Source organism: Nelumbo nucifera, chromosome 3 (genome assembly GCF_055504915.1).
Source record: "Nelumbo nucifera cultivar China Antique chromosome 3, China Antique-T2T, whole genome shotgun sequence".
NCBI lineage: Eukaryota > Viridiplantae > Streptophyta > Magnoliopsida > Proteales > Nelumbonaceae > Nelumbo > Nelumbo nucifera.
The window spans coordinates 46,412,007-46,435,868 of record NC_142651.1 but is presented as its reverse complement, the minus strand read 5'-3'; the positions used below and the strand labels follow the sequence as shown (position 1 = coordinate 46,435,868).

Below are 23,862 nucleotides of genomic sequence, written 5' to 3'. Positions count from 1 at the left end.
TAGTTTGGAAAGAGTATAAATACAAAAACAAGGTTTAGAAATAATGCATATTAAGCTTTTGCACCATACATATTTGTATTTGTTGTTGGAGATGTAGTTTAGAAGTTTGGTGGAAAAATTGTGTATCTAAAGATACTTTTTAGAACACTATTTGTCTCTACTCAAATGATTGAGTTTGTTATTTGGTTGTAAGTAAACCCATTCCCAAGATACAATAAAACCTCGGATAAGAAATTGCAACCAAGAAAATTAAAGGATTTCTAGGAAACCTCCTGTGAAATGATAGCAATTTAGATTAAAAGAGACAAGAGTGTGTTTGTGTTGTGAACTTGTGTGCAAAACAGCTTGCTTACACTCTTTTTATAAATTTTGGAGATTCACCACGAAAATGAATAATTTTGTTTGAAGAGGCTCTTTGTACAATCACATATTTAAATTATATAATTATTCATAGTTAGTTAATAGTTAATGAATGTTGGCATTTAAATGATGTTTTTTGGTCATATTTGATCAAGCCATGACTATTGGATTTAACTTAAAATGTCAACAATCATAATTTAGCCTCCCAAAAGTGTTTAGTTGCAGCTTTTGTGTAAGTTTGTGCGTTTCATAACCCAACTCAAATGCGATTTACGATTTGTGATTTCTATATCACAATGAAAATCTCACTTGCGATTTGTGATGAGATGGTTGTGATGATCATCTCATCTCACCTGTGACATTTGGCCTACCTCATCGCACTACACGCAGGTGCAAGTAAAATGTGCCTCATTGTGCTATACGCATGTGTGCTTGCATTGTGTGGTAGCAAGTCTCTATATTCTTTTCGTTATATTTTCATTTGCTAATTTCACAAGGAGTATAAGTTGGTCAACCAGGTAATTGACTAGCTTCCCATGTTCTTGGCCATGGGTTCCACAAAAAGCTAGCAAATATTTCAGAGAGTATTGGCTACCCTTCTTAGAGGGTAGCCACCCGCCCCTCTTTTTACTCGAGTAAGTGAAAGCCATAAGAACACTGGCACCAAAATTATTCAGAAAACTATCCAAGTACATTATCCAAGGTAAGTGCATTATATGGGATAAAACTACCCTTCCTAGGTAAGTGCATTATCCAAGTACCAAAAAATGAACAACGCCTAAGGAGTATAAGTAAGCTTCTACTTAAAAACGACAAGTTTTATAATTTTTTAATATGGGATAAAACTCCAACAAGAAAAAAAGAAAACAAAACAAAATAATAATTTTGATGAGAACTTTGAAAACTACCAAGTGCATGCGTTAAATGTGCTCAACTATATAATTAATTAATCAAACCCATTAAGATGCAATTGGGCATCTTAGCCACAAGGAATCTTCAAATTTAAGAATCTGGATCTAGATTGAGTTGGGATTTCTCAAAACTCTTCTAATATGATTTGTGTTCACACATCTCACCATAAACACTCTTCACTATGTCCACACATCTCACCATAAAACTAGGACCAACCATGTATAAGATGTGTGGGCACGGATTGTGTTGGAACATGTTTTTGTTAAGAAGAGATTCAGACTCATTCAGTTGTTGTGTACCAATGGGTTTGGGTGTTTTCTTCTCAAACTTCATGCATCCATTCAATACAAACAAACGAATCCCAAGTAAATTCGAATCTACCTATATGTTGTTTAATCCAATCCATTTTGCAGCCTTAAACAAATTCAATTCAACCCATTTACAGCCCCTTTCTTCCTAAGGATGCATGCTTGGATGATCAAATTGAAGTAGGGCTGCAAGTCGGGCCAAGTTAGGTCGGGTTGAGCCCAACCCTACATTCTAAACCCCCAATCCAACCTACCTAACCCTAACTAAATTCCTTCAACCCTAGCCCAACCCAATCTTCTTCCCATCCCTTAAAATCTCGTGCAAACTTCTTAATCTTATATTTTAATTCAACTTTCACTACATATATTAATCATATGTTTTATTAAATGTTTGTTGATGTTTTTATCGGTTCTTTAAATACCACAATTTAGAAAAAAAATGTGTTGGAAATGACTATAGTTTATTATGAGTTATGACTTATAATAGGTCTTTTTGGGCAGCAAGCTATGGGTGGAAAATAATAGATAAGTGATAAAGAATAAAATATTCAAAAAGCATAAAATATGTTACTAAGGTTTCAGTATTTCTGATTAGGATTAAGGGTTATTCGTTTTTTCTTAACTCTTATTTCTTAAAAAGAATTTTTTAATTTTAAGAGAAAAATGGTTGTTCGCTTCCTCTTATCACTTATCTCTTAAAGTGCAATCATACAACTTTTTGTTTTCCAATGATATCCCCAAAAAGATAAACAAAAACTCTCATATATGGGGTCAAAATGGATATTTGATCATTTTCATAATTCAAAATTCAGAACAATATATCTCTTAATGTAATTATTGCATTTTCAGATATCAAACTTCAAAGTGATTATCTTAAAAGAAATAAATGATAGTATGTGGTGGGAGTTATACAACTATCATACATATAAACAACTCAATGTATGACATATCATATATATATAACATATATTTATATATGATATGTACTATAAAATAGGGTTTCAAGCAACCCTAATCCAAACTGAAGTAAAATCAGTTCATAAATTTCAACCCTAACCCGAACATCAACTAGACTGGGGTTGGGTTTGGCCAATTCGGCCCAAGTTGCAACTTTAAATTGAAGAATGAAGAATTCAAATTCGTCTAAGACACAATTTTGGCCTTGCTGGTTCAAAATTTTTCCATGATTTAACAAATTCTCAACGTACCCGGACTCTTATTTTTTTTTCTTTTTGTGACTATAAAAACTCCATTACCATATTGGCGCTTACCCGAATTTCACAACCGGGAAGCAGTTATAACTTAGAAACCGGATTGGATATGGGTCGCGGGTTACTTGATGGATTCTCCGATCCGATACCGCACTTTCTTTTCTGGCGATATATCATTTGAGTCAAGAATCGCTTCATGCTCTGCAGTTTGTTCTTGAGTTGTTGGAGTGAAGAAGGATGGGTGGTGAGTTAAGGTACGAGATCGGACAGAACGCTTACATCAAGCTCGTCCTCCACGCCCTAAAGCACAAGACCTCCGCCACTAATGGCGTTCTCCTCGGCCGTCTCGTTGACGAGGACCTCGTTCAAATCTCGGACTCAGTTCCTCTTTCCCACTCTCAGATCGGTCTCCTCCCAGCTCTCGAAATTGCTCTACTTCAGGTCAGGTCTCGCTTCTCTACTCAGTAATTTCTCACTCCTCTAATTCGCAATCTAAGCTGTATCATTCAATGACGTCGAAAGATGCTTGATTGCTGCTCATCAGATTGAGGAGCATTTTGGTGCGCAAGGGTTGAGTATTGTAGGCTACTATCATGCGAACGAGAGGTATGATGATTTCGACCTGGGGAGTGCAGCCAGGAATATTGGAGATCACATACATCGATACTTTCCCCAGGCTGCGGTGCTTTTGGTACGTTCTGCTGTGGTATCTGCCTATCCTTCTTTATTGGCTTTGGGAATTTTGATCTGCTTGGGGTCGATTAGTAGTTTTTAGTTGGTTTCTTTCTTTTGATTTCTTCTATTTCGTTTTTTAGTTGGATAACAGAAAACTTGAAACGCTGTCGGAGGGGAAAGACCGAAGCCCCGTTGTGCAGGTTTGTTTTCATTCTTCCCTTTTTTTTTCCCAAAACTGGTGCTTTTGATTTTTAGAAAAATATACAGAGCATGGTTGTTCCCATGCACTGTAAAAAAATCTTCACAAGTTTTAATAGTGTTTTATAATAATTACAAACTACGTCTTATACTTATAAAAAAAAGTTTGTGCTTAAAGTTGCAAATTCTATCGAACTGATCTTACTTTGAGTCATTATAATGCTTTACTTGCCAGTGCGGAGTTAGTTATAGATACATTTTGTAGGGTTGCTTATCCAATTTGCAAGGGTTGTGAATAAAAAAAAAACCATCTCAGTGGTCATCATGCTATGGTGAATATATGGTTCTTATTGAAAAGGAAGATTGAAGCTGGGAACAGTGGGGTATTGTTCCATGGTGGATTTGATAGGGTTTTACATAAGGAGATTTTCGAAGTGGTAAATAACACTTTATGACTTTTATAAATAGGAAATGGTGGCATTAGTTGCTTGGAGTAGTAGACATTTTCATTAGGACAAGTTGAAAATTTTCAGTGCCTTCTATTGGCCAAAATTTTGTTGAATGATATTCACAACCAAAAGAGCAACCTGAACCTATGTAATGATCTGGTGCAAGAGAATGTTGTTCCATGGTGATTTTTAACATTCAGTGCTACACTGTAAAACTAACTTCTGTATCCCTCCCATCCCAGTGTTTACAGACAAATAGATGATAAATGCATCGAATAGGTGCAATTTTTCTCTCATATTGATAATAAGGTGCCTTTGATGGCAGTTTCCTAGGAAACACCTGGGTTATATTGTGCCCAGGATTGATGTTTTTATATCCGGTGTTTGAATTTTATATATGGTGCAGCAAAGCTGTATCATATCATAAAGATGAGGGTAAAGAGTGTAAAAGGACTATCCTACTCTTGATTCTCTTTCTCATAAAAATAAAATAAATTACATGTGCTTCTTTATCTAGGATTTTGTGGGATCTCGAGTTGAGACAATGGCTAAGAGAAGGTGAAATTTTGCATGCACTGAACCTTACTCAGTTCTTTAGAGTGTTTCTCCTGACCATTTTGTTTTGGACGAACATCTGTGGCTCCCAAACTCTTAAGAAATTTTATCAGCTGTATTCTTCCTTTACATGCTATCTAGGTGCCATTTTCCCTTTTCTAGCAAAAGCTGATTGGAAAGGGCCGATACTTTGTTGGGAAGTGGTTCATATGAAAGTAAATACTTGTGAAATGCTACAAAGAAGACAATGGAAACTAAACTTTGATGACCAGGTTATATTTAGCTGAACTGGGGTCAAGTGATGTAGTTGCTGTTTCTGTTTCTGTATTGGGGTCAAGCATGTACTGTTTCTTTTTTTTTTTTCTTTTCTGTTCACCAATAGGTGCTAGCCAAGGCTAACCACTCCACAGGGCGTATTATTGAACTTGTACTTTTTAATTGTTCAATAAAGAATCTGTCAGTTACTCATAAAAAAACCCAAAAAAAAGAAGACCGTGCTTTTATTTTTCTCTCCATATTTGCTTTCTATGCAAAGCAAAAGGTGAAACTACTTCCCATCTACTAATCTTTTCTCCTTTGACCACTTGCATTTGGGAGTATGTCTTCTCTCTGTTTGATTGCAGATGGGACCCTCTACATAGCATGGGCAGACTGTTCTAAGGGGCTGTTCGATAACAGCTAAAAGTGGCTGAACTGAAAAGCTTATTACTTTGTCTTTTAGTGAATAAGTTTTAAGGAGGTTGTGGGTTCTTTAATGGCAGATGTTGAAATTTGGTAGATTTCCATACCCTTGATTATTTATCATTTCATTATTTTATCCACTAAAAGACAAAGGAAAAGAAGGAAGCCTTATCAACCTTCGGTGACAGGGGAAAGAGAAGAGATAGTAAAAGTTTTGCAGGGGCTACCGGCGCCAGGGGACGGTGTTGTAGCAGAAGGTAGGAAGGATGTTGCGACGCAGGCTTCGGGCCCGTTTGGCGTGTCTTTTTGGTAAGATCTTCTGGTAGCTCTAATAGTCAAAAGACACATTGAGCTTTTGCATGATGATCTGAGCAGCCCGAAGCACGTTTGGCAGATGCACGTCTTTCCGTGTGTCTTTCCGCATGAGAATAAAACGCGAAAGATGCGAAAAGCTTCATTTGGAGCTTCCCAAAATGGGCTTTTCACGTCTTTTCGGCGTTTTGGCTTTTGGTCTTCTGCACGCCAAACGGAAAGAAATCGAAAATCGATCTGCTTGGCTTGTAAACAGCCGAAAAACAGTGCGGAAAGACGCACCAAACGGGCCCTTTGATAGGCACGACAATGGAGCTGATTTCAATGGAGGACTAGCCGCTAGAGAAACTAGAGACGTCGTTCTTCACAACCCAACGTTTGGTGGGCATTTGAAAATTTAAGAGATTCCCGCTCTTTGCAGGAGGGCGGGTGGGAACAAATGTTTTTTTCGAGTTGGGGCACGGGTAGATTTCTATGGGTCAACCCAATTACATCCATTAACTCGACCGAAAGCCAAGTTAATGATGGGCTAGACTTGGCCACTTCAATGGTAAAGCCCATGGCGCCTAACTCCCCATACATAGTTGTCCCTCTCAAACCAATTTGGCAAAGGTTGGAGAGAATTAAGAACCCTCTGTAAACAATGGATGGCTTCTTTAGTTGCCATGAATATTCACCTAGGCCTAAGTTTAGCAGAGATGGGCCACTTATCCCTCCCCCTTGGAGAGAGGCAATTCCAACCCAGAGGAGGTCTTGGTGTGGGAGGTTAGGATGGGCTCTCAAGAGAAAAAAAGGTTGTGTGGAGTGGGAAATCGTTCAAAGTCAAGTGGAGAACTTTTTGGATTTTGGGAAGCTTCTAAGGTATCCTTCTTTGCAGAGCAAGAGCCTCAATTGTGAGATTGGATCAGCTCCTCTTTCGTCTGCGATGTAAAGGATCATAATCCTCAGTTTTCAAGGAGCTCGGAACCGGAGTCAAATTTGGAGACAAAAAGTTCCTAGTCAAATGTATCTTCTATACCATCAGTTCTGCGATCGGAAATGGGAAATCCAAACTATTGAGGGGATGTTATGATCTACCGGTTGTTACCCCTCCTCCTTAAGGAGCCCGTTGCATCAGGGGAAGGGGTAGAAGGCGTAGAGGAAGAAATAGCTTGGGCTGTTAAATTGAGGGTCTGTTTGCTCTTTCTTCTTTTGGAGGTCTCTTAGGCTTTGAGTTTTTCGGCTAGGCTGAGGAGTTGGTTTCAAATCTCCTTGTTGGTGCATGTTGTGTTGTTTTGTGGCCCTTGAGCTCTGTGCTCTAGGCTTCAACTTTTGTATACCTCTTGTATACTTTTCTTTCTTTTTTGATAAGTTTTACCTTATCTTTTCAAAAAAAAAAAATAGAAATCTCTTAAGAGACATAACTAAGTTGCTAGGGGAGTTGAGAGCTTACCTTTGGTGGATACCAGGGGAGGAAAACAGTTTAGCAAATTTGTTAGCTAAACAAGGGATGAACAGGACTAAGGGTCCGTTTGGTTTGCGAACAAGGTCGGAATCAGAATTGGAATCATAATCACCTATTCTTGGTGCCTGTTTAGTTCAGTGCAGAATCAGAATCTGATTCCAATTGTTGCTGTTTGGTTCAACTAGAATCCAGAATCAGATTCATCCAAAATTTCCAATTTTGCCCCTGTTAAAAGAACTTCCAAAACAACATTCAAAACACATTTTCACTGTTATAGGTCATAAAAAAATTATAAACATCTTTAGAGGAGGAAGATAGTAGGAAGAAGAGGGGTGGTTGATTTGGAAGAAGGAGAGTGGTTGGTGGCAGTTTTACCTCGTTGGAGATGGAGTTGGCGGCAGTGGCGGCTAGTTGGATGGAGGAAGATATGGAAGCAAGAAGGAGATGCTTAGAGCCTTCAGGCTTAGTCGATTAGGGATGTGAAATCAAAGGGGGTGTTTTTGTCATAAAAAATAAAAATACATTAGACATTGATCAAAAAAATAAAAATACATTAGACCGGAATGGGAATCATATTCCCTGGGAGGGGTCGGAATCCATTCCGCCTAGAATGGGAATGGGATTCCCTTGAACCAAACAGACCCTAATATGTATTAGGAGGTAATTAATAAAAACCCAGATGACTAGGAAAAAAGGCCATTACCCAATGTTGGTCCAAGTAATGGCTCTTAAACCCACATTGTCATGCTTTCCAGCTTATGATTTTAACATTACCCCAAGTAATGGCTCCTAAACCCAGCTGATGGGTCTTGGGAGGGGTAGACTGGATGCAGTCCTAACCTTTGCATTTTCTTTTGCACAAAGTGGCCACTCTCACACTTATACCTGCATCCTCACACTTGCCAACCTATGATTTTAACATTACACCAAGTAATGGCTCCTATGCCCAGCTGACTAGTATTTACGGATAAAGTAGCATTTTCTTTTAGAGCATTCAAAAGTTTAAGGTAAGAAGGTGTATCCATTTGTCTTCTCCAACATTTATGGATCTTAGGCCTCATAGTCAAAAGTATCATCATGACCAAGTGTAGTTCCAGGAATTTGGAGTGGTATCTAGGCAAGAACGACACCTCTTATAGATGCATTTTGTGGAAAGAAATAGAAAAAAACATATAATCAGTTCCAGAAAGGGTCAGATTCCAAATTGGCAATGGGAAGGGTGAACTTTGGAAAATGGAAGGACTTGCAGGTGGGTGATTAACTTAAGTGACCGTTTCTCTTCCTTGTTTACAATTACACGAGAGAACACTGCAAGGGTGGCTGATTATTCCATTCTAGATAACAAAGAGGTAGGTGTCTTAGAGTCCACAGTTCAGAAGAAATATGAGCGACTGGGAAGTTCAGGCTTTGGTGGAGCTACTGCCTTTGATCCAGGGAGTAAAACCTTGGCCAGCAGAAGAGGACAGAAGAGTCTGGACTTGGGATAACAGAGATCTTTTACTCAAGGTTTTTTAAATGTCAGTGTAGGTGGAAATGTTGGTCATCCAAGTATAGGAAACATGTCGGAAATATCTCATGGAGATATTGTAAAAATTATAGACATGATGGAAACATTGTAAAATATGCAAAGATATAGATTGGTATTTTATAAAATGATGAAAAAAGCATAGGCACACCTTTTTAAATTATTATTTTGTTCCAAATCATTAAACAAAGTTAAGAAACTAATTTGTAGACAAAAGAATATGTTCTGAATTATCAAAAAGAAAAAAGAATATGTCCTGAAGTTGTCCTGTAAACCTTAAGATTCAAAACTTCATGATAAAATGAGTTAAAGCAAAATTTAAACTCATAGAAAATGTACATGGTCGTAATAGATCAACCAAATAACCTATTACACCAAAAAAAAATACTAACATTTAATTTCATGTTTAAAATGAATATTGAGCTAGCTCAAAGTGGTAAATAAGAAGAATAAGCTAGGTGGGCAATAACGTTGTTACTCCACATATCTATAATATTGTCACCAAGTTATGTCATAATACTTTCTCTTATACTCTGTATAGTGCTGGTAGTGTTCACTAGGGAATATGTTGATTCCAGTAAAATTTCATGTTGCTACCAATGGATGTAGAAATGGAAATATGTCGTGGAAACTATCTCTTATACTCCACATAGTGCTGGTAGTGTTCACTGGGGAATATGTCAATTCCAGTAAAATTTTTTGTTGCTATCCATGGAAATGGAAATATTAGGGAATTTAGGGACATTTTAAACCATGCTTTTACTGTGAGATTTTTTCTTCAAAAATTTGGATCCAATGGAGGGAAATCTTGGAGTCTACAGTTCAGAAGATATACGAATGGCTGGGAAATTCAGACTTTGTGGAGCTACTCCATTTGATCCAGGGAGTAAAACCTTGGCCCGAAGAAGATAATAACACAGAATCTTTTACTGTGGGATTTTTTTTTTCAAAAATTTGGATCCAATGGAGAGAAATCAATTTCTTAGCTTCACTTTTTGGCATTTAGGCATCTGTTGTCCTCGGCTTTTTGTCATTTTAGATGGATTCCTAGAGAGCTGAATAGAGTAGCCGATTCTCTAGCCAAATCTGGGGTGGTGAGGGATTTTTTGCACAGTGACTCCTCAATGCCTCTGTAAATCCTTGGGATTCTTTTTTGGGCTGTTTTGTCTTGCCTTTTTCTTTGTACATCTTCTCATGTAGATCCCCTATTTTTAATGAAAGTTATTCTTTTATCTCAAAAAAAAAAAATATTTGACATTTAGGTGTGCCATGGAAGATGGCTTTTCTGACTTGGACTGCAACAGAAGTACTTAACAAGGGAAAATAATAGCAGAAACATGGGACTGGATGATGAAGTTGGTGGTCTATGTGCAACCCAACCACAATCAGTGAATCATCTGTTCTTGCACTTTCAAGGGGCCAGAAATTTATGGGTGAGGTATCTTTGTCTGTTTGGGGTTGAAGGATTCTTTTGGAGTTTTTTTTTTTTTAAGATGGTTGTCCGATTGGGCTTGACTCTTAGGGCAATTGTTGGGGCAGCGGAGCACCGGATCGTTATCCATTCTTTCAGAGATAAATTGAGGAAAATGATACCCCTACCATTTGTTTGGACCTTGTGGGGTGAAATGAATGCTTGAATTTTCGAGCATAAAAGCAGTTCTGAGGAGATATTGGCAATTTCTTTTGAAATAGGAGGTTTATTCGTGAACAGAGTTTTTCATTGATGCATAGGGTTGAATGTATATCCCCAATGTACAGATCTTCAGTGTACATGGTTCATTGTAATTTTTTACACCGTGTCAATGAAAAGTACAATACTTAGAAAAAGTGAATCTAAATCAAATGATCAATCTAAAGATTCTAAACATCTTCAGTATGCTAGAGCAATCACTCAATTCTGTTTCTAGGCACTCAGTTCCTGGAGAAAAAGGGGTCATGTGGACATGCATGTATATGGCGGCATCCTTCAATTTTTTTTTTTCTGAATGGATCATTTAACAGCTTTGGTTGAAGACAAGGAGATCATTTGTTCTCATTCTTGTTCACTGTAGTTGGGGATAGGGCTGTTCATAAGAAGGCCCAACCCAACCAAACCGACCAACCCGGACCGACCCAACCCGAGTCGGTCGGGTTTTCATCAGCATGGGTCGGTTTCGGGTTGTGCAAATTCCTAAACCGATGATTCGGATCGGTTTCGGTTTTCACTCAAGAGAACCGAACCGACTTAGTTCCTAGTTCAAACATGAAGTTCCAAAGCCCATTAGGCCACCTAGTTTTTGAATGGTTGCAAGAAACTTTGGATTAGTGAAAAGTGATTAATGAACAACTTTTGTGATTAACTTTTCATTTAAATTTTATCATAGGAGATGGCTGAAATGATGTTCAATTTATGATTGTTTTTAAAATTAGCAAGATTTTATCATAGGGATCAACTTAGAACCGAAACCAACCCAAACCGACCCAACCCGACTCAAACCGACCAGGTCGGTTTTGCTTAACACTGGGTCGGTTTCGGTTTCTATGTCAGGTAACCCGACTAGGTCGGGTCGGTTGGAAAAACCGCAGTAAACCGACCCAACCCGACCCGTGAACAGCCCTAGTTGGGGATGCTCTAAATAGACTACTAATCTAGTAGTTTAGAGAAGAAGGTATAGGATAAGAAGGTAGGGTTTATCCGTTTATCTTCTCCAGTATGTAGATGACACCATTTTCTTTGAGGAGGAAAGAAACTGAATCACCAGTATTGAAGAATCATTCAATGTCTTTAATGGTTCTTAGGCAGTTAGGCCTTTAAAGTAAATTTAAACATCTGAGCTCAAAAGAAAAAGGTGAAGCTAGTGGAAAGTATTCATGGGGTGGTAGACAATGGATGAGACTCTGGGATTCTAGCAAGGACTACAAGAGCATCTCCCTGGAAAGCTATTCAAGCTATTTTGCCCTTGTTCTCTCCCTAGATCAAGTATGACTTGCACTTAGGCAACCTCATTAAATTCTGGTCTGGGAACATGTTTGGGTTGGGGATTCCTCTTTGAAAGATCAATTTCCAGCTCTTTTTGCTATCTCTACCCTTAAAAATGAACCAGTTTCCTCTTTCCTTGTACCTTCTAATTCACCTTTTGGATTCAGTTGGAACCTGGGTTTGAGAAGAGATATCAGGGACACAGAGTTAGACTGTATTTTAGCCTTATTATCCATTCTTGAAGGGGTTTTCCTTGAACCAACAAAGGCAGATAATAGAATCTGGATACTCACTCCCTCGGGTTTGTACACTTGTGCCTCTTTCTTTAAGGCCCTTTTACCTCCTTCTGTTGGATTGTCCTTCCCTGTTAAAGAGGTGTTGTGTCAACCTATACCTCCAAAGGTTGGGAGTTTCTATTGGGAAGCCTTTCTGGAAAGAGTTAATACAAGGGGATTTACTTCAAAGAAAAAGACCCAATAGTTGTTTGTCTCCTCACTGGTGTGTCCTCTGTAAATCTGATGGTGAGTCTGGATACCATTTACTAATTTCTTGTCAATTTGTTAAAATTATTTGGGAATGGTTTGCTTCTTTGTTTGGGTGCAGATGGACCACCCCCCCTGAATGTGCAAAGCTTATTCACCTCCATGCCTAACTAGCCAACAAAAAGGGCCAAGATCATGTGGAGATGTGTTAGGGCTGCAGTATGTTGGACTGTTTGGGAGGAGAGAAATTCACAGATTTTTCCAGATAAGGAGAGAAGCTTGGAAGTAATTTTGGCGACTATTCACATTAGGGTGATACATTGGTTGAAAACTTTGGAATTGTTTACAGATTTCTCAATTGATGAGATGATAAGAAATTGGAAGGAGATTGTAGATTCAGCTTCAATTAAGAAGATTTCAAGTTCTTGCTGGACACCTCCACCTCACGGGTTTACCAAACTGAATTTTGATGGCAGCAGCATGGGCAATTCAGGGCCCTCCGGAATAGGGGGAGTGATAAGAGATGAAAAAGGGAATCTGTTAGCTATGTACTTTAGTCCAATTGGGGTGGGAGATTCCTTGAGGACTGAGATACTAGGAGCTCTTGAAGGGATACAAAGGGTCAAGGACATGCATATTAAAAAATTGATCATAGAAGGTGATTCTGAAATTGTGGTGAATTGGCTAAAAGATGACAACTCTAAGCTCTGGAATAACAGCAATTAAAAGAGGAAATTCAAGTGGCAGACTAAGGACATTGAATACATGCAGTATTTTCTCATTCATGTTCTTTGCATCGATCATTTTCCTAAGCATCAAACCTCCAACCTTTTTCTTTTTTTTTTTTGGAATGCAAATTGTATTCTAGTTTTCCAGTCTGTACAGCTAGATCTTCTGTCCAAGTGCAAGTACTCAAATCTTTCCTTGTGCTATTCATGTTATCTATAGCTTTCCAATTATTGTTTAGACATTATTATTTATTTTATTTCAGAGCCTTTACTGTTTTACTGGGAAGAAGGAAAAGAGATCCCCCTGAACAAGGTTTCACAACATTAATTGCAGTGGCACCCTATCCTTTCAGTGTTTTAGTTTTTTCCAATTAAAAAAGAGGAAGAATGCTTAGAGGACCAAAAGTAAAACGGAGATGTAGTGAGTTGTATGCCAGACCCTGCAACTTTTTTGGCTTTATGCATAAATAAGAGATCAATGAGCTATGGGTTTAATATCGGAGGTCTTTTCATGCACAAGATACGCAATTACACAGTTTGTCTTGTAATAATTCATTTCTCTCCCGTTTGATGATATAGCACGTTTAAAGTTTAAACTATAATATGTAGCTAATCCATGGTACCAGGCAAGATGTTGTGTTCTTCCACAAAGCTTATGTTTTCCTTTCCCCATGGACCAGCTTTATACAAGGGATGCAACCAGGAGTTGGAAGCAAACTGGATCAGATGGAAATAGCCGATTAACCATCAAGGAACCCTCAGCAAACATAGTTTTGTTGGATTATATCTTGTCTGAGAAGTGGAAGGGCATTGTAGATTTTGATGATCACCTTGATGACATTGGCAAGTAAGAACCACCTCTTTCTCTCTATTCGCTGCTCTTTCCATAAGTCGGTACCATTGTCTCAATTGCATTTATGCTTTTCATTGCTTTCAAAGTTTGATTATTACCATCTCGTCTGTGTGTGCAGGGATTGGTTGAATCCGGATCTTTTCAAGTAGATTTTCAGATAGTTCTGAGCTATTTTTGGTGCCTGTTACTGTTTCTTATAATCAGCCCTTGGAATTATTGTTTGTTACCTGGACTTGCTTGTGCTGGGTTGGGAAGACATGGTGATTGCTCACAAAGCAAGAATGGAGTTTTTACAGGCCGAGAAAAAAACTTTTAGCCTGGGTGACTAGGAATGGTCTTGATCAGAACTGGCTGTATATTTCCAGTCCTTTAGACAGTATGCCCGGGCAGTTAGTTTTCTCTGTACCAAACACAGAGTAGCCACAATGGTGGCCCATTATTTTGAAAAGCCTAGTGTTATTTGAGTCATAGATGCGAAAATAAATGCAATTGTAGAATGTTGTTACGGGACCACCTATGCTGCTGTTTGTTGTGGGCTTTAATCGGCTCTGGACCCGGATTTACAATTTCAACACTTGGTCTATTTTGTCAAGCGTATCTCTCGTGTCGTGTGTAAGACTTGGGAGTGGAGGTTTCCCCAGTTCAAATCATCCCCCATTTAAACTGTTGGATGCCGGATATTGCCCAACTGGTGTAGTTTGGTCTTATACTTTTATTGGTAAAGCGTTTGCAAGGAAATCTGGAAAGTTGAAGCCGTATTGAATATTATTATCATATCCAATCATCGTACACACGTATATAGGCCCAATTCATTGTTCCCCGTCAATGGTGATATGACAGTGCTCGTATGAATGTAAACCGTGTCCTTAGAATTGTTACTTCATCTTTTGGCTAAAACACATCAAATCTTGTCTAAACGATCAGTTAATGATAGTAAGCCTGTTTTTCTCCCTGAAGATCATAATTCTGCTACTTATCTGTGACATGAGTGATGTTCAACTAATTTGGTAGCATAATTGCCTTCCAAAAATCAATTTATTGATGGTTGCATACAACCACAAGTCATTGAGGGGGAAAAAATAAGGAATTGTCAATTGAGAGAATAAGATTGTCCTTTAGTTAGGGGTGAACCGCTGATTATCAAAAATCGAAAAGCCAAACTGAATAATTTAGTTACCGAACGGATGCAGTATGAGAAGTTTCACTCGTGGCTTGAGACATGGGAGATTCTCTCTCCTCTTATTTGTTTATTTCGGCTATGGAAGGCTTTTCTACACTTTTAGTTCCTGCTGAAAATTCTGGTCTTATCCATGAGATTAAGGCCTGTAGGGATTCTCCCATCTCATTTGTTTTTATTTTTCTGATGATGTTTATTTTTCTCAAAGCTTCTAGATAGGAAGTGGCTTATTTGTTAGATGTGATTGATCAATTTAAGTCCATGTCGGGTCAATTGATTAATTGCAGTAAATTGGATCTTTTTTTGTAGAAGTACTAATATCATAAGGGTGAAAAGCTTTTGAGAAGGCAGTTAAGAATGGGGAACTTGGATTGTCAATCGAAATATTTGGGTGTTCCTTTGTTTTGGGCTCCTAATAAGGCTCATTCTTTAGGCCTATATTTTGGATAACTTGAGGAATAAGCTTAATGGGTGGAGAGCATTTAATCTGTCACAAGCCGGTTACCGGTAAACTGGTTCTTTTGAAGTTTGTGTTGTAGTCTGTATCCAATCATGCTATATTTTTGTTCCAGTTACCTTCCTTGATTAATAATTCCGTTGACAAAATTCGGAGGAATTTCTGGTGGGGTTCTGGTAAGAATTAGTGCTTTTAGGTGGACAAATTGGGTTCGCATCTGCCCCCTACAGACTTGCCCCCCAAAAACGTCCCACGAAACCTAAGCGCGGCACATGTCATGACACACGCGCTAGGATGACTCGTGCAGTTTCTATTTTACGCCGTTTGTATCATGTCCGTTAATTCTTTTTTGCCAAAAGGGTTTATTCTCCCATTCTGGGTATTCTTTCTCCTATTCTATTGTGAACTGAAACCCTTGTGCCTCTTTTTGTAACTCACCCACCGGAGATAAATTCTTTTGAGTTCCGCCGGCTGACGCTGACGGCCATACAAACGGAGAGAGAGGAGAGAGAGAGAGAATTAAGAATCGTTGTTGTAAAATCAATAATAATTTCACAGTAGAAACAATTCAATGTAGATGATTTAATAGATACAGAAGAAACTTAAGAAAAAAAATTATAGATGATGAATACGAAAAAAATTAATGAACCTAAGTAATTAATTTCTTTTATTTTTTTACCTGGGTCTTACTCTTTATTTTCGTAAGTTTGAATTAAACCCTCAACTCCACGAATACGGAGTGGTGGTCGCAGGTCGCCACCTTAAATCAGCACGCTTTGAGAATGACCTCTGTATGTTCCTACACTACCTTCCATGCCAAGTTCACATGGCGGTCCTCCGTAAGGCTTGCACCAACAGCGAACCTGATCATGTAAACACCCCCAACCACCGCATGCGTCATGTATATGCGCCTAGCCGAGTTGATCGACTCTAGCAACTTACGGTTGATCTCGTTTGCACTTTCCAACTCCGACAATTGCCTGAGCGTCTCATCCTCGTGATCCTTCATTCCATTGCAAAATTCCTCGGCACCACAATCTCAATCCTCTTGTCCATGAGGGTGGATTTGGCCCTCCAATGATATTGTGACACATGGCACCTCAGAACAACTAGGTGACACCCGAAACCATTTTGGCAACAACTTGCCTTAGCCAAGTTGATGGTGTCCCACCTGACGGCCTGGCACAGGCGCGAGCTGGCATAGGCACGAGCTGGCACAGGCACGACCTAGCATAAGCACAAGCTGGCATAGGCGCGACCTGGCACAAGCACGAGCCGGCAACCTGGCCCAGGCATCGACTTAGCGACTTACAAGACGTGCTCGCCGACGAATTCGACATGCATATCCTAACACTCCCACGATCTTTGGAAGTTGGCCCACGTGCCGAACGACTTAGAGGGTGGTTAACGTGCATGGTGGTTACCTCCAGGAATCTCGAACCACTTAGACGACCTCGCAAAAATCTCAGATATGGTGCATGAAGCCCACGCCAAACAATGCCTATATAAAGGCACCAACCCCAAGGGCAAGGAGAGAGCAAGTAAGCATATTCTAGTTCTCATACTTTATGATTTTTAGCTCGCAATCTACTATGAGAGTACTGACTTAAGCATCGGAGCAACCTCGCCGGGTTAGCCACCCCGGGTCCTCTGACGTTTGGTTCCTTGCAGGACACTAAAGAGCAAGGAAGCTCGTCACCTAACCTGCCCAGCTCGGCACCTCCCAAGTAGCTCGCCACCAAGCAGTTCGCCACCAAGTAGCTCACCACCAAGTAGCTCATCAAGGTAGCTCACCACAAGGCAGTTCGCCACCAGGTAGTTCGCCGCTAGGTAGCTCGCCACCAGACAACTCGCCACTAGGGAGCTCCACTTCAATCTCTGAGTCACAGCCTCACATGCCACTTGGAAACAGACGTCACTGACGAGGTACTTAGCCAAAAAATTGATACATCACAAAAAAATTGATACGTGACCCGGAACGGTTACATTAGTTACCTTCTCTTCGAAGTGCTTAGCCATTTTCACGTGGGTCCGAAGGAAATTTCTTAGGTTCCACACCATAGCTCCAAAGCACCATCCAGAGCTTCATGGCTCGGAATCGACGAGTAAGGGCTATTTTCCAGTCTTTGTAGTCTATCACTTTCTTTGATTCAGTAGCTTTGTTCCTCAAATAGTCAGAACTGGTTGACAGGGCCTTAACAAGGGCGCTAGGGTCCTTGACCCAAAGGCAGCAGCAACCGAGAGTGGTGAAGAACCACTTGTGTGCATTGAAACTAAATGAGTCTGCATCATCTACCCCATCGATGAAGTGTTTGAACTCGGGACATATGCATGCACTTCCAGCGTATGCTGCGTCGATGTGAACCCAAACTCCATACTCTTTGGCCACTGCGCATAGAGCAATTGGGTCAACGGCTGTCGACGATGTAGTACCAACAGTAGCACAGAGGAATAATGGGATGAGCCCAACTTGTATATCTGTTTGGATTGCAGACCGAAGAGACTCGGGGGCCAGCCCGAATGAGGTGGCCTTACTCGTTGCAACGGCACGGAAGTTGTTTGGAAAGATCCCTGCAATCTGGGCAGCTTTCCGGAGTGCACAATGGATCTGATCTGATCCACAAACCACCAACTTCCCTATGTTCTCCCTACCAATTCTGTTCAACATCCGATCTCTGGCTGCCGTGAGCGTGCACAGGATGGCTTTGCAAGTAGTCCCTTGTAGCACACCACCACCATTTCCAGAGAAGAGGTGTTAAGATTGAATTAGGAGTCTCCGTTGTGATTGAATTAGGAGTCTCTGTTTATCTTTTTGTATACATCTTCTTATCCTTGTCATGTATAGTTCAGTTGGGAAAGGTAGTTTGAGTCCTTGTAAACGTAGGAGACTCGACTGTATTCATGTATATATATATCGGCATTCTCAATGAATGAAAACATAGAAAAAGAACAAACCAGAAAGCTCTGGTTTTACATGGTATCAGAGCACCGAAACAGGAGCAAGAGGTCTACGTTCCAAGACCTCAGGAAATTCAGTCCGGCGCTGTGTTTCTTTTCGCAGAGCTCTTCCGACGGTTCTTCTTGTGTGCATAACAGAGAAGACTCCGGCGAGTCAACATTCTACTTGTGCGCATAACAGATTCAGTCTGGCGCTATGTTTTTCACTAAGCAGATTCAGTTCGGCACAGTGCTTTTCACAGACCAGATTCAGTTCGGCACTATGTTTTTCGCAGACAAGTTCAATCTGACACTGTGTTTTTCGCAGACCAGATTCAGTTCGCCACTGTGTTTTTTTCGCAGAGCTCTTCCGATGGTTCTTCTTGTGCGCATAACAGATTCAGTCTGGCACTGTGTTTCTTTTTGCAGAGCTCTTCCGACGGTTCTTCTTGTGCGCATAACAGATTTAGTCCGGCGCTGTGTTTTTCGCAGAGCAGATTCAGTTCGGCACTGTGCTTTTCATAGACCAGATTCAGTTCGGCTCTGTGTTTTTCGCAGACCAAGTTCAGTTCGGCATTGTGTTTTTCACAGACCAAATTCAGTTCGACACTGTGTTTTTTTCGCAGAGCTCTTCTGACGGTTCTTCTTGTGCGCATAACAGCGAAGACTTCGGCGAGTCAACGTTCTGCGGTAGTTTTTTTTTAGACATCCGGAGATCGGTTCTCTGTCTTTTGTGGCGATTCTGCCGCTGATTGTGGGCTTTTAGACACAATAGTCGGCAATGACTGAAAACAGAGAAAAAGGAGCAGGGGCAGGAGGAAAAGGTCGTGGCGGCCAAGTCAAGGCCAATCCAGCCAAGACTGGGATAAATGGACTGAGTAGTGAGCAGTGGAGCATGTTGCTCAACCTTTTGAACACACAGAAAGAGGGGAATCAACGACTAAGTGGTAAGCAAAAATTGTCAGAATGGAAAATAGATACAAGGGCCTCTCATCATATGACAGGAAGTCTCGGGTCGATGAGAAACATAAAGAATGTCATTCCGTGCTCTGTCGGGCTACCAGACGGGAAAGCGACAATAGCAGAGAAAGAAGGCACAGTTGCACTAGACGATCATCTGAATCTGACTAGTGTTTTATATGTGCCTAGTTTGCATTGCAACTTATTTTCTGTATCGCAATTGATTGCGGAATCAAATTGTATTGTCCAGTTCACTAATAAATTTTGTGTGATATAGGACCGCACTACAAAGATGTTGATTGGAGCGGGTGAGCAACGAGAGGGACTCTATTATTTCCGAAGCATTGCATCAACAAGAGCAATGAAGACTACAAAGAGCAGGACGTGTGATATTTGGCATCAAAGGTTAGGGCATCCTTCTTATAGAATTGTTAAGTTGCTGCCTTTTATTAGCACTAAGAATAATAATGATGACAGTATTAAGGGTTGTGATGCATGCTTCCGAGCTAAACAATGTTGAGAAGAGTTTGTTTCTAGTAATAATAAAGCATCCGATATTTTTGAGTTAATTCATTATGATTTGTGGGGTCCTTATAGAACTACAGCTTCTTGTGGTGTTCATTATTTCTTGACCATAGTAGACGATTTTTCTAGAGGCGTTTGGATTTATCTTCTGGTTGATAAGACGGAAGTGGGACGAGTTCTTCAAAATTTTTTTGCTATGGTTCAAAGGCAATTTAACAAACCTGTAAAGGTGATCCATACTGATAACGGGACTAAGTTTGTATATTTGGCTAGTTATTTTGCTGAAAGTGGTATTATTTATCAAACCACTTGTGTCGGGACCTCTCAACAAAACGGGAGGGTTGAACGCAAGCACCGCCACATACTCAATGTTGCCCGAGCTTTGCGCTTTCAAGCCAGCTTGCCTATTGATTTTTGGGGGGAATGCGTCCTGACCGCATGTTATTTGATCAATCGGACACCGTCTATTCTGTTGAAGCGAAAGACTCCCTATGAAATGTTATTTGGGCGACCTCCTTCTTATGATAATGTGCGAGTTTTTGGTTGCGTAGCATATGCGCACAATCATGGACATGGAGGGGATAAATTTGTCAATCGAAGCAAACAGTGTGTTTTTGTTGGGTATCCTTTTGGAAAGAAAGGATTAAGCTTGTATGATTTAGAATCTGGCATGTTCTTTGCATTAAGAGATGTTACTTTTTTAGAGCATGAATTCCCGTATGCACACAAGGAAGATGCACAGTCGAACAAAGTACAAGGCCAATTTAATTGTGGAATAGGTGGGACAAATGAGGTGTTGGTACCATCCACTTATTTACCTGGACTAGCAAATGGCGAGATGGAGGCTAACCAGCAAGGTGAACCCGCTGAAAAAGGAGTCCGTGTAGAAGAAGGAACCCGCGTAGACCCGAATGCAAATGTTGGTGAACCCATGCATTCTTGTGATGCCACTACAGAAAAGGAAAGCGAAAACGGTCCTGATGTCAGGGGGGTGGCGATATTGAGCAACAACAGCACTTCGAATTTCAACAACAACACTCTAAATTTCATTTGGGGCGTGGGCATCGACAGAAACAGCAGTCCACAAGGTTGAGAGATTATGTGCTTCACACCACACAGCACTTGAGTCCCTCTTTGCGTCCCTTTGCAAGATCACTTGGCCAATCACATTCTGCAAGTAGTCCTTATCCCATAGATAACTATGTGAATTGTAACAATTTTTCTTGTCAACATCATGCTTTTTTGGCAGCTATTACTATAGGAATTGAACCTATTTCTTTTGCTAAGGCCGTAAAGGATGAAAAATGGAGGGATGCAATGCAGAAAAAAATACACACTTGAAAATAATCAAACATGGACTGTGGAGCCTTTGCCATCCGGAAAACGAGCCATAGGATGCAAATGGGTGTATCGAATCAAGTATAACACTGATGGGACAGTGGAAAGATACAAAGCCCGTCTTGTAATTTTTGGTAAACAAGCAGGTTGAGGGAATTGATAATAATGAAACTTTTGCCCCAGTTGCAAAAATGGTTACTGTCCGTACCTTCCTTGTAGTCGCAGCAACTAGAAATTGGAAGCTTCATCAAATGGACATACATAACGCATTCTTGCATGGTGACCTCCATGAGGAAGTCTACATGCGAATGCCTCCTGGTTTTCAGTCGGATAAACCAGGTATGGTGTGTCGGTTGTGAAAATCTCTGTATGGGTTGAAACAAGCGCCAAGATGTTGGTTTGCTAAATTAACCGCAGCCTTGAAGACATGGGTTTCAGCAATCATGTTCAAATTACTCTCTCTTCACCTTTCATCGAGATAGGGTGCATGTGTTTGTTCTCGTGTATGTGGACGACATTATCGTGTCAGGTAATGATCGTATGGCAATTCAAGTCTTCAAGAAATATTTGAGTGATTGCTTCCATATGAAAGACTTGGGACCATTGAAATATTTTTTGGGCATTGAAGTTGCCCGAAACTCAACAGGAATTTTTCTATCTCAACGTAAGTATGCTTTGAATATTATCTCTGAAGTTGGATTACTTGGTACAAAACCTACTCTTGTTCCTCTGGAGCAGAATCACAATCTCACATTGATAGATGGGCCCCTCTTATCTAATCCTGAGCGATACAGACGCTTGGTGGGGAGGCTTATTTATCTCTCAGCAACGCATCCAGAGTTGTCTTATTGTGTGCATGTTCTATCCCAATTCATGCAACAACCGCAAGAAAGACATTGGGAGGCTGCATTAGGAGTGGTGCGCTACTTGAAAGGCAATCCTGGTCAAGGAATTCTCTTGCGTTCAGATTGTGACTTGTAGTTATTGTTATGGGCCCGAGCGTAGGATCGCGTCACGGGTCGCTCCACCGCAGGAACCTCAGATCTTTCCTTGCCCTTGGCCTTGCGTACAGGCCCTATTTTGACTATCTCAAGGGTGATTTGTCCAAGAGATCACCAAACTCTCCTTTACTCTCTTTCTTGACTGAATATTCGATATCCTCATTCAATAATAGCGTCTCCTTAAATAGGAGATTACAAGAGGAGGGTTCCTTGTTGGATTCGGCTAGGTTAGTCCTAAACGGACTTAAACTCCTACTTCTAATTAGACTACTTACTTTTAATGGTACTACAATTCCTTCTAAGGATAAGGGGATAAGATAAGAGAGAATGGGATAAGGGATAAGGCGCGTTCTCTTGTCGTGTCCGGCTAAGGGTGGGCCCACCCTATGAGCTGTCGTGTGGGCCCCGCTCTGCTGCTGCTGTTGGTGTGCGTGCGCACGGCTCATGGTGCCGCCGCCGCGCGGTGCTGCGCGCGGCTCATGGTACTGCTGCTGTGCGGTGCCTGTCGTGTGCGCGCTGCTACCTCAACTACTGCCGTGTGGTGCGGGTGCTCATAACAGTTAATGCATGGTGTGATGAGCGAGCTGTCCTTTGTCCCAACGTTCTTTGTCTGGGTGGTTTATTATGCTTAGGAAATTGCCGATTTCCTAGAAAACTATGAAACAACACACTGTGGCTCGTTCTTCAGCGGAAGCAGAGTATTGGTCTATGGCCACAGCCACATGTGAATTAAAATAGCTGAAGGGATTGTTATTGGCTCTTGGAGTTACGCATTCAAACCCAATGCGATTATATTGTGATAGTCAGGCAGCCTTGCATATTGCAACAAACCCAGTGTTTCATGAGCGTACGAAACATATTGAAGTTGATTTCCATTTTGTACGTGATGAGATTCAAAATGGTTGCATTCGTCCTGCTTATGTGTCGACTATCATTCAGCTGGTAGTCGAATTTGAGTACTTTCTCCGCAAGTTTGGCATTCACAATCTGCATGCTCCAACTTGAGGGGGGTGTTAAGATTGAATTAGGAGTCTCCATTGTGATTGAATTAGGAGTCTCCGTTTATTTTCTTTGTATACATCTTCTTATCCTTGTCATGTATAGTTCAGTTAGGAAAGGTAGTTTGAGTCTTTGTAAACGTAGGAGACTCGACTGTATTCATGTATATATATATATATATATGGGCATTCTCAATGAATGAAAACAGAGAAAAAGAACAAACCAGAAAGTATGCACTCCAGCTCTGTGGCCGCCGGCGCCGACATCCAGTTGAACCCAACGACATTAAATCCGGTGCTAAGCATTTCGCCGAGAAAACCAACGACACGACCGCTGGAAGGGAAGTAAGCATAGTAGTTAGGGGGCGCCAAGAAAACCAGGACGCTTACTTCCCTCCATTACAGAATACTTACCTTCTCGCCGTTTGTATGGCCGTTGGCGTCAGCCGGCGGAACTCGAAAGAGTTTATGTCCAGTGGGTGGGTTATGAAAGGGGGCGCCAAGGGTTTCAATTCACAGTAGAACAGGAGAAAGAATAACCAGAATGGGAGAAGAAACCCTTTTGGGCGAGAAGGAATTAACAGACGTGATACAAACGGCATGAAATAGAGATGAATAGGTGGTTCTTCCTTGTGGGTCAGAAATCTTAAAGCTAAATATTTGATGGTGTAGCTTTTCTAGTCTGATGGGTCCTGTAGATAGGCATCATAAAGATTTGGTTGCCAAGGAATTTTTGAATAAAAATGGTTCTTCATATGTTAACAAGATTGTCGAGTGTTTTACTGGTCACTGGGTCGATCTTATTCTAAACGCTCAT

At 40.6% G+C, this 23,862-nt stretch overlaps 1 protein-coding gene and 1 pseudogene across 1 annotated transcript; one reads left to right on the top strand and one right to left on the bottom strand.

Moving 5' to 3' along the window:
- The first annotated feature begins 2,982 nt into the window (after positions 1 to 2,982).
- On the top strand, positions 2,983 to 14,390 carry EMB2731 (ER membrane protein complex subunit 8/9 homolog). The gene is made up of 5 exons (XM_010278524.3): positions 2,983 to 3,232; positions 3,336 to 3,482; positions 3,607 to 3,666; positions 13,480 to 13,646; positions 13,771 to 14,390. The coding sequence occupies exons 1-5, from the start codon at positions 3,029 to 3,031 to the stop codon at positions 13,799 to 13,801; spliced, it is 609 nt and encodes a 202-aa protein (XP_010276826.1). The 5' UTR covers positions 2,983 to 3,028; the 3' UTR covers positions 13,802 to 14,390.
- A 1,523-nt stretch (positions 14,391 to 15,913) lies between these two features.
- LOC104611495 (tyrosine decarboxylase-like) lies at positions 15,914 to 23,444 on the bottom strand (annotated as a pseudogene).
- Between the last annotated feature and the right edge of the window lie 418 nt (positions 23,445 to 23,862).

Bases quoted from the DNA above. Each gene is read 5' to 3' on its own strand.
- EMB2731 (XM_010278524.3), top strand. From the start codon at position 3,029: ATGGGTGGTGAGTTAAGGTACGAGATCGGACAGAACGCTTACATCAAG. The intron at 3,233-3,335 runs GTCAGGTCTCGC...GCTGCTCATCAG, and splicing joins TCGAAATTGCTCTACTTCAG to ATTGAGGAGCATTTTGGTGC. The intron at 13,647-13,770 runs GTAAGAACCACC...CTGTGTGTGCAG, and splicing joins CACCTTGATGACATTGGCAA to GGATTGGTTGAATCCGGATC.